Source organism: Manis javanica, chromosome 4 (assembly GCF_040802235.1).
Source record: "Manis javanica isolate MJ-LG chromosome 4, MJ_LKY, whole genome shotgun sequence".
Taxonomy (NCBI): domain Eukaryota; kingdom Metazoa; phylum Chordata; class Mammalia; order Pholidota; family Manidae; genus Manis; species Manis javanica.
This window is the reverse complement of record NC_133159.1, coordinates 23,242,015-23,257,702: the sequence shown is the minus strand read 5'-3', so window position 1 is coordinate 23,257,702 and position 15,688 is coordinate 23,242,015. Positions and strand designations below refer to the sequence as shown.

General features: G+C 37.7%; 1 protein-coding gene across 14 annotated transcripts in view; it reads left to right on the top strand.

Moving 5' to 3' along the window:
* The window catches only part of PUM1 (pumilio RNA binding family member 1), a 130,113-nt gene that overhangs the window by 57,955 nt on the left and 56,470 nt on the right, over window positions 1-15,688 (top strand). For 10 of the 14 annotated variants that reach the window (XM_073233529.1, XM_073233534.1, XM_073233533.1 and 7 more), the window contains exons 4-7: window positions 565-673; window positions 1,646-1,824; window positions 10,783-10,949; window positions 12,842-13,112. In XM_073233529.1, the coding sequence (XP_073089630.1) occupies window positions 565-673; window positions 1,646-1,824; window positions 10,783-10,949; window positions 12,842-13,112 (726 nt within the window). The remainder of the gene's footprint in view (window positions 1-564; window positions 674-1,645; window positions 1,825-10,782; window positions 10,950-12,841; window positions 13,113-15,688) is intronic. The other 4 variants (XM_073233541.1, XM_073233540.1, XM_073233539.1 and 1 more) reach the window with 2 other exon arrangements.

Sequence of the window (15,688 nt, the reverse complement as noted above, 5' to 3'; positions counted from 1 at the left end):
CCTGATAGAGTCTGACACCCTTTCTGGTGATGAAAGCATTTGATGAACAGAATCTCTGTGTATGAAGGAGGTAAATTTAAATTTTGTCTTTAGCATCTCATAACTGGGGTTTGAGTTAATACCCCCAGCTTGAGTAATGTTGTATGGTCAGTTAGTATACATGTAGGGAAGAAGTGTTTCAGTAGTTGTAGGTACTTTATTTTTCAATAAGAGTCTTTTTAGCCAGCAGTTAGCTACTTAAGATCTAATATTAGTGTCCCCCAAACCCCCTGAAAAAATCGTGGCATAAGTTACATGAATAATTCTAGAGAGTTAAGCTGAGTCCCTATTGTGATGGGTTGGTTGATCTGTACTTGCCCCCCGTCCTCCCTTGCTTTAGGCCTCTCTGTGACTTTTATCAAATTAGCAGTAGTGTTCTGATCAGAACTGTGTAGTCAGAACACTGATTAACGATCTTCAGGGCACCTGAGCATCTTCAGTACCCTTGTCTGAAAGAAAGTGTTGACTGCTGTACTTTCATCCTTTATGAATTCTTTAAAAGCATCTATTATTTTTAATTTGCAGCAGCTCTTGCCAGGTAAAAAGTTTTGGGAAACAGATGAATCCAGCAAAGATGGACCAAAAGGAATATTCCTGGGTGATCAATGGCGAGACAATGCCTGGGGAACATCAGGTAATCTAGATCTAGCATCTGTACTGTGATTTATGCCTGTCTTAGAGCTCCTTTCCTCAGCAGTTGGCAAGTCATGAATTTTACATCAGTGACATAAGCATGTCAAACAATGTCCTGTCCTGTAGTATAATTGCCGTGAAGGAGCTTATATGATGTAATTTATTAAAACATAATTAACACAAAGTTAAGTCTTCAATATTTTACTGCAGTGCCAGCCACAGGAGAATGGCCTTATTTGAAATGACCATAATTTCAGCTTTAACTTCTTATTCTGTACTGCTGTCAGCATACTTAGATTTAGAAAATCCCTGCCTTCCATTTGAAGTTCGTGTTTCTTTTTCTTCCCTTTGCCCCTGTGTACTGTGTATGGGATGATCTTTCTACAAATGTGGTTGAGGCCAAATCAAATCACTGGGCATGGATGCTTTTCTGACACACTACCCCTGAAGAGAGATGGGGAGATTTGTAGAGGCAGATACAATGACAGCAGAAAGAAGTGACAAATGATAGGGAGGAAAGAGTGAGAGAAAATCCAAAAGCTGTTGTGCTGTGTTACAGCACAGTGTAAGAATGGAGCCTCAGAAGACTGAGTCAATGAGTGTGAAAAGGTCAAATTATGTTGTTTTTAAAAAGGGCAGTAAAATCACATTTTGCTTTAGTAATATTAATAATAAAATTTATTTAAAAGAATTTCTGCTATTGAAAAGGGTAAACATTAATTTATTCATTTAGCTAGATAAATGAGTTATGTGACCTGTTTTGCTCTGTTATCCTGGATATTTGAGGGGTGTGTTCCTGTTCCTTAGCTTATGTAGAATACTATATTTAAGGAAAAATATGATAGGAGATTTTGGCTCAACTGACCATGGCAAGTTTCCTGATTCTCAGTCATTGGTTTATCCATGAGACATCACTCATAATTTGTTTGAGCCTCTGGCTGCACTATATCATGCTTGTGTATCTTTTTTGTAGATCATTCAGTTTCCCAGCCAATCATGGTGCAGAGAAGACCTGGTCAGAGTTTCCATGTGAACAGTGAGGTCAATTCTGTACTGTCCCCACGGTCGGAGAGTGGGGGACTAGGCGTTAGCATGGTGGAGTATGTGTTGAGCTCATCCCCGGGAGATTCCTGTCTAAGAAAAGGAGGATTTGTAAGTTGGCTTGAGGAACTTGTTCCTATCTCTCTCTCTTTTATCCCCCTCAAAGCAAAACGTGTGTTTAGTTTCCTTAGCTATTTATAGCAGTAATTATAGGGTATTTAAAAAACACTTTTATTGCAGTTAGATCAGCAAACGCAGTAGGAGATGTAAACTAAACTTTTTAAAAGTAGAGAAATGATGTTTTTTTTGAGACACATTGATAGTAATGTAAGGTATAAGAACTGAAATCTAGATCATCAGTCTACCAGAAAACACCATTTTTAGTTTAACACCAAAAGAAAAAAAAAAACTAAAAAGAAAAGGAAATTTTTTTTTTAAATAGGAAAACTGAAGCTGGGGTGTCAATAGGGAATAGTGCTGAGAGCAGTGATTTGCCAATGCCCGAGAATCCTTAAGATGGACCATATGTAGGATTGATCATTCTTGTTTTGCTAGCTAGGCTTTAATTATGGGATGATCTCTGACTCTCTTTGAATAGCTTTGCCTCTCACACCCAGCCTATTAGGAAAGTAGAAGTTTTGTTAATTCTGTATCTGCAGTTTTTTTCAGATTCATCACCATTGACCTTTGTTAATGCTAAGTTGTAGCCAGAGCAGCTTCTCTGTCTACAGCCTCTTCCCTTTTAAATTTTAAGCAGTCTTCCTCAAGCATCTTTGATACCTTTCTCAAAACCACTTCTATCTTGATCCCCAACTTTGTAGATCTAGAAACCTTGAGATGTAATTCTATTTGAGTCTTCTTGTGATGTATTCTGTGACTGGTTTTATATTTCAGGTCACAGCTAGGAAGGCCACGAGAGACTCCCTATATCTGTTTTCCCTCCTTCTACCAATTTAATTTGTTTTGTACCTTTTCAAAGCCCTTTCTCCCTGAAGTCTTTTTGGGCTAATATACTACTTGTTGGCTATCATTTAAGAGACCTTCTTTCTCTCAGATCATATTAATAATTTGCCTCCACAACTTTTATTTATTTGTAGCATTTGTTGTCAACATTTTTATTGTTGTACATTTGTTGCCAAGTATCAGAGGCTTGGCCTCCCCGTTCCATTTGAAATTTCTTAAGAGTAACAGTTCATTTTTGTGCAGCTTCCTCAAGTGTCAGGTACAATTTTTTAATATGTTAGTGGACATTAAATGAATGATTGTTGACTTGGTTGGCATGAAGTGAACGGGTGGCATGCCAGAATCCACGTAGAGTTAACTTTAGGAATGTCAAAGATGATACTTTAGCTGACATTGACACTTGACACATGAACTGGAGCTTTTAATTCCACAGAAAAACCAGGAAAAAAAAAGAAGCAAAATGAACTTCTTTAATTTAACACTGGTTTGGATTTCTCATGGCTCTGCACCTAGAAGTTTGGTATGAAGAATTTAGCCAGAAGAGGATCTTTTATTTTGACAATAACCTTTAGGAAGATCAAGGGACTAAACTGAGGCTTTTGTCTTGAGTTTTGAGTACTAGCCATTCCAAAGCTGACCTGTTTGCTTCTGGGTCTTTTGACCCTGCCTGCACAAGACATAGGTCAGGTTTAGTGGCTTGTGGATCAGATAGGAAAAGGCTTCTTTGATTTGAACCTTCCCAAGGGGCTGCTTGGGAAGAACAAGATCTACCCTTTGAATGTGAGGAATGGAATCAGGCAAATAGGATCATTTGCCTACTGTTCACTGGGAAGAATGGTGTTATTTCTTTTCTTTCACTTTATCCCCATCTCACCTCTTTTTCTGTCCTCATACCTTTCTCATCTCATGAGTGTAGATTCCTCAGAGGAAGTGCTGCCTTCTAATTTCTGCCTATAACTTTTAGTTATTAGTTATTTACTATGGGAGAAAAGTTAGTATCATGCATACATAAGTTGTTAATTTGGAGAACTGGAACCTGTATGACTTTTGCCATGAATTCTCTATCATGTGTGTGACTACTTTGTAATTCTTGGGCATTAGCCAGGAGGCCTGTGCCTGAGTTACTGTGAAGTTTGTAGAGGCAGAAAAATAATTGGAATTCAGAGAAAGGTAAAATGCTGAGACTGAATTATTACTTTTACTGCCCGTTTTTCATTAGTTAACCATATGACAAAACTGTATTTTTTGCATTCAGTGTCTCGTATTCATTTTTATAAAGGTGGCTTCCATCTTTAGTTGTCCTGGGAGGCTAGTGACTTTTAGCTCTGTTACTGTAATGTCTCCAAATATGTGTTCGAACCTTTTCTCAGAAAGAAGGTTGTGGGGAATGAACTATTACTCCATTTTTTGACTTGAGTTGCATCTGAAGGGTGATACAGCAGGATTGATTAGTGACACCAAGCTGCTACATTGGCATATCCAGTCTTTTGGTAGATGGAGGTCTGTGTATCAGTGAATTACTTTATCAACTTTCTGGTTGTATCCTGCTTATCTTACACCTAACCTGGCTTTGCTCTACCTGTTGGTTAGGATGACATTTGACCAAAGCTCTGGTCATGCAAACATGAATCATTTTTTGGTTGTCATGGTATGCATGCATCTTCTTGGAAAAGGTGAGCCTTTTTTAAAAAAAATCTGGTCTGTCATTTGAAATGCTGAGTTCTAAGGCTAAGGAAGATAGAATATCAGCTTCTTGTAAGTAGTGTTCTAAAGAGTGGTAATTGGTGGTGTATGGGTCAGAACACTTTTTGGGTGGCTATACCAACATTACCTCCAGGCCATGAAGAAACTCCACATTAATCCCCTGAGAGCTGAAAACATCATTTCTGATAGCATTATGAATGGAAACCTCAATGCAAGTACTGAGGGGCCATTCTCAGATACTGACAACAGATAATTCAGACTGACTAATTTTTCAGTTAAAGGCGGTAAAATAATTTACTCATTCTACAGTAGTTTTCCATTTTCAGAAAGATTGTTTCCTGGTTCCTGAGCTTTTGTAAGTTCATTTTGATTGTATAAATGGACTCAGTTTAGTAGCTTTGGCCTCTGTGGTAAGAGTACTTTCAGGCTGCAGTAAGAATCTCACAGCAGTGTTTTATCGTTAGCACCCACTATAAATTTTTGGTAGTGTTCCACATCTGAATCAGAAACTTTAGGGGACTGGTTTCAGAATAATAGGAAAACTCAGAATACCAGTTAAGTGAGAGTCAAGTCTTTTATTTTGATTTTCTTTTTGTATCCTTTATTTACTCCAGAAATAAGAGTCCCATCCTGTCCCCATTCCACATGTCCCCCCATCCCAAAAAGTGCATAGTTCAGGGTGGCTACACAATCACATGTAGCTACTGTATTTTGTGGCCTAAATGTTCTAAAGAGTTTGAACAAGATGTTTAGAACAGAGAAATGGATTAGAATTTCTATCCTGGTTTATGATGCCTTGGGAAATGAGAAGACCACTGTCAACTTCGATTTGCGTGAAGACCACCCAACCCTTGCAGAAGAAAAATACATAGAAAAAATATCTTGGGAAGGCTTTTCTACTTGTCTTACTGGTAAATGGGCTGCTTTCTGACCTGGAGGATGCACGCACACTCATCAGTTCATTTTGGTCTGATTTGTTTTTCTAGTCTTCACTTTGTTTTAGATTAGCTAGTGCTGCTGTAATTGACTTCGTTTAAAAACTTTGTGTAGTGTAGTACAGATTGAAGTCAGTGGTTTGAGTCTCATCTGCAAAATGGGGATAATTAAAAACCCACAAAGTCTAATTCATGTGGCTGTGCAATATATATGAAAATGCTTTGTAAAACTTACAAAATCTTATTCCACAAAGTCCATGGGCCAATAGCATTATCATCATCTGGGAGCTTATTAGAAAGGCAGAATCTCAGACCCTACCCCAGACATACTAAAATCTGCATTTTGACAAGACCCTGAGGTGATCTGTATGCACATTAAAGTTATGCTGTAAGATAATTTGCTTGGAAGATTAAGTTACCTAGTTTGAGGCTATGGATCAAATTCAGAAATTTTTTCTACAGGGTGGAGCTTCAAATTTTAGTTTCCCTTAAACAAGAAATATACTTGCTATACTTTGCAGTCAGCTTTTAGACACTGACTAGATAAAAAGTTAAAGCCCTCACAACTTCTAGGAAGCTTTTTTTTGGCAAGGGGGATGCCCATCTTTGTAATGACAATAAATATCATCCTATATGTTTCAAATATGATTTTTTTTTTCCTGGATCTGGTTAGGCCAGCAGAGAGGAACCCTTACCCTTCTGCTCACCAGGAATTGGGTGAACTGTACGCACACTGCCTGCTGTATTCTGTGTTCTACTTCTAAAGAGCATACCTCCCCACTTTGTTTTGAAATGGGAATGCATCTTGAGATTGAGATGATAGTCGTAGTTTAATGGTCAGTTGTTCCTTATAACAGCACATAAAATGATAGTATGTCTTAAAAATGTCTTATAAATCGTGTCTCAGATTTGATAAAATGTGGTAGTTGGTAAGTGGGACAAAGGGTCTAGTGATTTGACCCGTAATAGTCCCCCCTCTGGGGGAAAAACACAAGATGTCTAGCAATTTTGAAGCTTTGTGGTAGTGAGGGTGGATATGTCTAAAAAAGGCTTTGGGAAAAAATGTGAAAATTTGATAAAGTCCTTTTAAGAGTTTAAAAAAAAACTGTACTTTTCATGAATTGCTTTATTTCATCCTTGAAACAACCCTTTGAGGTAGATACTATTGTTGCTATGAATCTATAGATGAGAAAAATGAGGCTTAGTAGGGAAGTGGTGAGTCCTGGATTCAAACTTTATTCTAATTTCAGTTCTTAGCTATACTGCTTTCTATTCTGCTCTGCTGGCTTGTTTTATTAGTTCAGTTCTTACAATAGGATCATATTTAACATGTTAATTTAAGAGTAATTCACATGGCTAGTAATCTAAACTTCTCATTTTATTAATATTTAAATTTTTTTATTACTAATAAAGCTGCTGAACTTTAAAAAATTGACATTTTGTGTTTTGGCGTTTTGTGGAAAACACAGCTACACAGTAGAAAACACCATTTTAGTTAATGTTATGGTTTCTGTACTCAGTATTCTAAGTACATATGCAAAACATTATTTTTTAGAAAGAAGGAAGGAAAATGGCTCTCTCATTGAATGTGACTTCTGCTGTGTGAAGCTTTGTGGTAAGATCACTGCAGTAAGAGGAGGAATTAAACTCTCATTTCTCTGATTTCATTCAGAATTAATAGTCTCTAAAATATGCCTCCTGTTATGTGAGGCTTTTGAGGAAGCTGAGCCATTAATGGGTGGACTCTAATCTCCACAATATATGGTTCTTCTGTCTGCTTCTTGCAGTTCTTTCATGTCTAGCAGCAGAACACATTCCTCTGCTTCTGTAGATGTGGGAACTCTCAGAACGCTTCCTGACCTCACTCTTGAGTTTTGATTGGTTTGGCCACTTGCATTTTGAGCCTTCTGTGAAGCCTATATTTGAGTACTATAGGTTTCGGTTAACATTTGTCTAAAGGAGGCCCACAGTAAAAAGATGCTATCAATCCTTCTTTGTTTTTTCTTTCATTTAGCCAATAGACTTTGTTCTATTATGTACTAGGTAATACGTAACAAAAAAGCAAACATAAACCCTGCCTTTACAATGCTTATATTGGACTTAATTACAGTGGTTCTCAACTGAGAGTTCTTACTGAAGTTAACCAAAGGAAGAAGCTTTTTATAATACTTGTGGGAGCTTCTACAGGCCAGTTAAATCAGAATCTCTTGGAGAGACCTCAGACACTTGTAAATTTTAAAAAGATTGTAATGCTCAACACTAGCCAAGAGTTGCTTCAGTGTGAAAATGACAGTGTCCCTGGGAGAGCCAGATTGGCTATATACTTACAGTAGAGTTTAACTACCTAATGGGGCATGTAAGGTTTTTACTCTTGATGTCATAATGTTACATAAGAAATACCATCCCTGTAGATAGCTTTTATTAATAATCATACTACATTTATATAAAATATTTTATACTTTAAAAATCTTTTACATGTACATCATTTCATAACTGCTCTGTTTTAAGCAAAATTATCCCTCTTTTATAGATGAGAAAACTAAGACTCAGGTTTAATTACCTGTCCAAAGTCCTATGACCAGTGTGTTAGCACTTGAGATAGAATGTAGGTTCTGTGCAATCTAGGTTAGTACCTAAAGACTATATAGCTATGAATGAATACCTTATCTTAAATATAAAAAATATTAAAAACCCATTTATGCCCCTATTCTTCTCTCTAGGTTTCTTCACATTTCTAAGAGACCATTTTTATGATCCAGAACCCTATTTCTCTTTAGGTTTTTGATGGAATCGGTTCCCACTTGTGCTCTTGATGTCATTCAGAAATCACACTTCATGTCAACAATTCTTATTTAGGGCTGTTGTTGACTTACTGAACTTCTTTTTCTTAAATAAATTTTTTGTTGAAATATGACCTGTAACAAAAAAGTATACAAGTCACAAACGTTCATCTTTATGAATTTCTGCAAAGTGAATACACCCATGCAACCATCCAGATCACAAAATGGAATCCTCCCTTGGGTCCCTGACCTTTGAGTGGAAGAAATTTACTCTTCTGCTGAGGCATTAATAGTTTATTCAGAGTAGAAAACCCGGTATAGAAAACCAGATGGCTATATTACGGACTGTACAGTTTGGTCAAAAATAGCACATCACAGGCATACCTTTGAAAATCAAGCCTGTAGCAGTATAACTGAGAATGCAAGTTATCAGTGGCTATATTTTCAGGCCAGAACAGTTGGCTTAGGCACAGGCTGAGCAGCCTCTCAGCAAGCCCTTGTAAAGGGTCACTGAGGAAAGATAATGCAGATTGTTGATTGGGCTAGTGAGTGTCCCCATCACCAGATTTCTTGCTTGTTGGTGAAATTTCTTACTGCTTCTTTATCCCATTTTCTTCCTATTTTTGCCTGCAGACCTTTTGGACTCCTTATGAGAAACTGAAGCTGAATTGTTTCTCCTGAGCAAGTAACTTGCTTTGTATGTTTATAGAAGATACTTGGGGGTGTTAGTGTGTGGGATTATTATTTTAATGCTTATTTTTATTGACATTAATGGTGTCGGATAAAGGCAGAGTTTTTGTTATCTAGATCATATCACCATCTCCTGGGCTCTTTTCTGATGATAAGACACTGGGAAGATCCTTCTTATTTTAGCATTACAATTCTGCGCAATTTTTTTGGTCATTTCAGTTTTCTTTGTCATGTTTTTTTGAACTTCTGCCAGGCATTGTATTCAGTGCTGGGGATGTGAAAATGAATACACAGTTTCTGTCATTTTATCTTTGCAGTAGTAGGGAACTGTTGTCTCTGGACATTTTGAAAGATCTTCCTGTCTTTTGTGTTCCTGTTTTTGCTTTGGGATTTCAATGTGGTGCTTAATTGGCGATCATTCACTCCTTTTGAACCAATAACAATACTTTGAAGATTCTGCTGTGGAAGTCACATCTCAATGGCTGCCAAAACTGTAGTGTACCACCTGATGCCACATGAAACTAAGCTGTGTTTCTTCCTAAGTTCCTTCTTAGGTGTGTTTCTTTGTTAATATTAGCCATGAAGTCTTTCTTTTTTCTGTGTCTCATTTGAACAGGGACTGATTTTGAAAGTAAAAAGGGCACTGGACTGGTAGTTGAAAGGTCTAAGAATGTCAAGGCACATGAGTCACCCTTTCTGGACCAGAGGTCTCTGAGAACTACTCTTGAGAGCATGTGTTGATTTTGTCTACTCATTCACAACCGAGTGCTGCTCCAGGCTCCATTATTGATATTCCCCCAAAGAAATTTGATTATGGTGACTGGACATGCTGTGCAGCAGCTGTCTTCTTTTTCTGATTGGGTCTTGCCTTTTACCAAGGGCTTTGATTTGGTCGGATGTATTTGTGTTGTCCTTAAACTAGAAGTCAGTGGTGGGGACAGGCAAGATGGCCTCTCTCTAGTTTTACAAAAGCAAAGGTTACTTATTCCTTGGTGAGATTCTTCAAAGCTGTCTGTGCTGTGCCAAGCACTAGTTCCAAATTTTTTCCTTTTGAAAATCCTGGCACATTTGCTTTTATATGTCCAGATTAATTTAGGATGTTGGTAAGAGGAGACAGACTTAATTTCCTTAAAAGCAGTACATCAGTGTGCTTGGCACCACGTCAGTTCTTTTAGGTCTAGTCTTTGAACTTTTGTAGTCTGATACACTTCGGACATAAATTCTGTTGCATCAGTGATTCAATTTAACATGCTTTCAAATAGTCTCCAGATAATCTGGTATTCCACGTAGACAGTGAAAGACAACAGACAAACACAGAGTATTCTTGGTGAAAGAATTTCACAATTAGATTTAACATGTTCGAAAATTTTTAAAAATTAAAGTTAAGGATGATGGGTGAGTTATTGATGCAGTAAGCTGTGAGACATAGGGTGGAACTGCAGCAGGGTAGTGGTGGTGATGATACAAGTTGGTAGGGCATATATACCAAGACAGACTTTAGAATAATTGAACTGGAAAATGACGTCAAACCACACTTAGCTCAATATTTGGAAGTAAAGGAGGAGTTTATATAGGCAATGATGAAGTAGGAAATTCTTATTCTTAGGCTTAACACCATCTGTACTATTGGCTGCCATACCTGGGGCTTAGGAGTCATGCTGTTATATAAACTTAGATTTGAGAATAGACAAGTGGGACCAAGAGATAGAAAGAAGTGACTGGGCTTTGGGTAGAAAGGAAAAAATAGGGTGGTGGGACATTGGGCATGCTAAGACTGTCCTAAATTCTGTAACATAAATGTATGTCTGTCTCCCCCATTTGGCAAGACTTTCTGCAGTGTTCCTGCCTCTGTGTTGTCTGTTAATTAGATTGTAATGTCTTGAAAGGGCACAGACACTATCCTGTTTTAATTAGTGTCCAGTGTAGTCTGGTGTCCACAGTGGTTGCCCACTATTATTAGTTGATGATTAGTGAAGCTGAAGCTATTTTTTAAACAGGGCCCAAGGGATGCAGACAGTGATGAAAACGACAAAGGTGAAAAGAAGAACAAGGGTACGTTTGATGGAGATAAGCTAGGAGATTTGAAGGAGGAGGGTGATGTGATGGACAAGACCAATGGTTTACCAGTGCAGAATGGGATTGACGCAGACGTCAAAGATTTTAGGTTTGTATGTTTTACACTTCTGATTTTTGAATGGGGACTATGGGTTTTTGTTGTGATTTAGTTTTGTTGATTTTTAGTTCATATGTGTCCTTTTTAAGAATTGGGTCTAGTGTAGGCCATACCACAATGATTGTAAATTAACTGGTAAGGTGGACTTTTCTAAGAGCTGTCAGTGCCTGTTGCTTTGCCAAAACAATAGATATTACATTTGTGTAGTGCTCTATAATTTGAAGAATCATTCTATAAAGACCATTTCAGTGATTCTCACATATCAGAATCACCTGAGTGCTATGGGACTTTTCTCAAGTTTCTTCCAAGTCACTATTTGGGGAGAAAACATGGCCACTGATGGAAGTGTGCATATTTTCCTGGCATGGTGGAATAGAGGGAAAAACAGTTGAGAACAGATGTATTATTTCATTTGAGACTCATAAATTCCCTTTGGGGCAGGTGGGTCAGGTATCATTACTCATTTTGAAGAATCAGAGATGCAGTTTAAATTACTTTTTAATTATATCCTTTCCATGGATGCCTCTTATTTCATCTCTGGTCATGACTGATTTTCAGGTTTTACCCTGTATTTTAAACAACACTGTATTAAGATGATATTATATATTTGTCTTCCACATTTGGCAAGTTCTCTTCATTTATATAGGTAACCTTCAATGATGGTATATAACTTTAAAACCCAAAAATCCTTGGTCAGTAACTACAGGTAGACAGTTTAATTTTGAATAATTTTAATGTTACTCTAAAGCTAATATGTATATGTTGGTAAACACACACACACACACACACACACACACACACACACACACCCTTTATCCTAATATCTACCAAAGCCAAAATTAAAATGTATTTTGACTTACCATTTGTAGAATAACATTCAGTTATTCAGTATTCCTTAATCTAATTTTTGTTTCTTGTGAGTATAAAGAATTACTGTCTTTGGAGGAAATTTGAGGCACAAGTAATAAAACATTTACCTAAGGTCTTTCAAATGAATTTTGGTAGCCTCCCCATTCCGGAATCTCAAGTAGTCCAGCAGTGTTGTGTGGTGTTAGACTTTGGGGCAGGTGGTGGTGGTAGGTGTGTGTGTGTGTACGTCCACAACAATAGCTTTTATTTGTATCAGCTGTAGGATTCTATATAGTGCTGCAGTCCTTTTATATAGGGTCATTATATAAGCTATGTTACTGTGTACCATGTGTTCTGGGTTACCAAGGACAGTACTCATTTTATATCTCTGTCCCAGAAAATTTATTAGTAGTGCCCTTTTTTGCTCTTATGAGTATCCTGGTTTGGATGATAAATTTTATTCTCAAGTTTTAATTCTTAGAGTTATACTCTTTCGTAATTGCCTGCTTCTGGTTTCCTAGAGGAGAAAGAGGGTACAATTTTAACAATTGAACAGTAGTACCCAGATAATACATAACATTTTTTTTTAATAGAATCATTCTCAGATGCAGAATTTTCCCTTAGAAACTACTTTTTCCTTTGGCTCTATGTTTAACAAGTACATGTTGCTTTTTGGGGGCATATTTTACTGTCTGCATTTTGGGATCTCTGTTTTCATGGACCCATAGGCAGTCATTTTTCTAGTTCATCCAGTGTTCCTCAAATCTGGGCCCTTTCATTAATGGGATTGTAAACGAATAGCAGCTAATGTAAGTTTAAGAGGTGGGTTGTGGTGGGAAGGCGAGCAATAGAAGAGTCATTTTATAGGATATAACATGTAAACACAATAAAGGGTATCTGGTGGTTTTGTAAGAAATAGTTTTAAGTACTATTGATAATAAGCTATGTCAAGGACATTGTCCTTAAACTTAGGTTGCTGTAGTGTCCCTCCCCACTCAAAATAAGGTTTAATGCCCTTTACTTTCTCTGTTTAGCCGTACCCCTGGTAATTGCCAGAACTCTGCTAATGAAGTGGATCTTCTGGGTCCAAACCAGAATGGTTCTGAGGGCTTAGCCCAGCTGACCAGCACCAATGGTGCCAAGCCTGTGGAGGATTTCTCCAACATGGAGTCCCAGAGTGTCCCCTTGGACCCCATGGAACATGTGGGCATGGAGCCTCTTCAGTTTGATTATTCAGGCACGCAGGTACCTGTGGACTCAGCAGCAGCAACTGTGGGACTTTTTGACTACAATTCTCAACAACAGGTACTGTGTGTGTCTCTGTCACTCTCTCTACTCTCCCTCCAGCCAGTGCATTATTCAAGTAACTAAGAATGGGGGAATGGGAGGAGGGTGGCATTATTTTAGGCTATTGATAGCCAGCCCTTCTTAACCCAACAGTGGTGTGGGGTTACAGAGCCTCTATGTCATCCCCTCAAGAAGCTGATTCCCAGCTAAGGTTATTGGCAAGAGACCACTCTGTTCTACGTGTACTTCTCTGGCTCCTCTCTTGCCCCAGGACCTGGGGAGTGGGTGAGGTGGTACCTCTCGGTACATAGTCCTCTTTGATGCTGAGTTAGTCTTGCTGAAGATTAATGTACTTGCAGTGCTATTGGTTTGTCTTTAAAATAGTAAACTCCCTGATATCTGCCACTCTCAGGAGTCCAGTGCTAGGTTGCCTTATTAGTCATGTCTTTTAGTTGAGTTAATATAGATAACAAACATACCTGTGATTGGGGGAAAAAAAACATTTCACATAAAATCTACAGTGAAATTACTTGGCTTTTCTTTTATTCTAAATCCCTGGAAAACATTGTGTGTGTGCCTCCTGGTTTTGAAGGCATGGTATGGCTGCCTTCAGGGATTACGGATCCTTCTGTTGAGTTTTTTTTCTTTAAGTGAAAAATCAGCTGTCTGGTGGCTTCCCGGTCTCTTTGAGTCCAACAAGTTCTTTCTTGTAGCTGGAAGCAGTTTAATGGGCCATGAATTTCTGATACTCATTAATTTTGGAGTGGAACATAAATATCAACTTCAAGGTTTGGAAGGTTAAAATCTCATTTTGAAGTTCAGAAATTACATATAGGGCAAAATGGGCTTATGGTCTTTGGAGATGAGTTGTACCATGCTGTCCCTTTAGTTGTTATAAAAGCTGATATTAAAGGCATCTCGACTGATGGACATCTGGATAATAAAGTTATCCAGAAAGATTGGAGGTATAAGATACCAATTTCCAGTAGAAAAAGGATCTTTCCTTTTTAACAACTCCTGGGATTCTATGCAGGAGCCTTTGGGAGGTTAAGTCTATACTTAAGAGTATGAAGTTTACAAAAAGGAATCCCATTAAGGAGTGATGAGATGTGCATACTCTGTGGCCATATCAAATGGACGGATATATACAGTTTAATTAATAAACTCTTTTTCCTTTTTCCAGAGAGAGTTAAACTGAAAGTGTACATTCTTCTTCTCCCTGTAGTTCCCGATAGATAATGCCCACTTCTCCATAAGAATTGACTGTGTGTGCTTTTTCTCTTCTTTATGAGAGACAGTGTTCTTTATGAGAGACAGTGTTCTTTCACCATTTAGTCCCTATTTACAATGAATCCTCAAAATGACAGTGAAGCCAGAAAGTACTTCGGATGCTGAAGATGTGTTAGACTTGAAAATATTTTATGCCGCATCAGGAAATATAGGGACATGCTGTTACTATATAGACTTCAGTGTGTCCAGCTTAAAATATTAATGGCTAGTTTCTCTATCTAAGTTAAGGTTTGTGAGCATAGGCTGTTTCAAATCAGGATCCTCTAACCTAGTTATATCAAGAAGTTTTATCTGAATTTTTTCATTTACTTTGTGTCTTTGGTCTGAACTTACCTAGCAACCCTTTGCACTCTGGCCTTTTCTGGTTCTTAGCTTCCATTCCCAGTCCAACCCAGTCTAACTCTTTGCTTTTCCTTTGAGAAGTGTTTATCTCCAACCTCTTAAGAATGAAAATCTAATTCTCTTTCAGTTGTTCTTTACTTCATATTCAGAGTTGGAATTCTTTTTTTTTTTGATTTGTTGATCTGTTGTTTAAAATAATTTTACCATTTTTTTTGAAGGCTGAATAATTATTATAACTTGAACAGAGATGTACTTTTGCATATCCACAGTAGTTAACATGATTACATCAAAAACATTACCCACTCAGATGTATAAAACCAGGGTGTCTTCACCAGTTTCAAAACCTTCTCAACAGTTTTGAAAGTGAACATTATTATTTTGAAACTAAAACTGTTATTGGGTCTGGCTTCCCATATATGGCTTGCAACATATGGGCATTGTTAACACACATATATCAACAAATATGATACTATCTTTTTTTTTCACCTATGGGCCCTTAATTCTTGTTTTTCTGAGTAGATTGTTTTACACATTCTTGTACTGGGTGCCCTAAAAACATGCCTAGGTATCACTGACCCAGGACGCTCCTTCATGGAATCCCAGGAGTTGTTAAAAAGGAAGGATCCTTTTTCTACTGGAAATTGGTATTTTATATCTCCAATCTTTCTTAGCCTTTTGCTTTTCATCACACATTATTCCCATTCCATTTCTGCTAATTTAAATCATTCTCATTCTTCAGGGTCTAGTGCTGTTACCTTTCTTGCTCTCCCAATCAGAAAGTTGTACTCTCTTCTTTGAACTCTGTAGTGCTTTGCAGTTCCCTTGAGAAAAGGTGTCGCCATGGTCTCCCTTGCGTTACGATTACTTGGCTAGGCCTAGGGTAAGGCCTAGGTCTTGTCCTCTCTGTGTCTTTTGCTTTGCTTTAGCAGACGAAGTTTTCAGGAAACCTTTTTCATATCCCT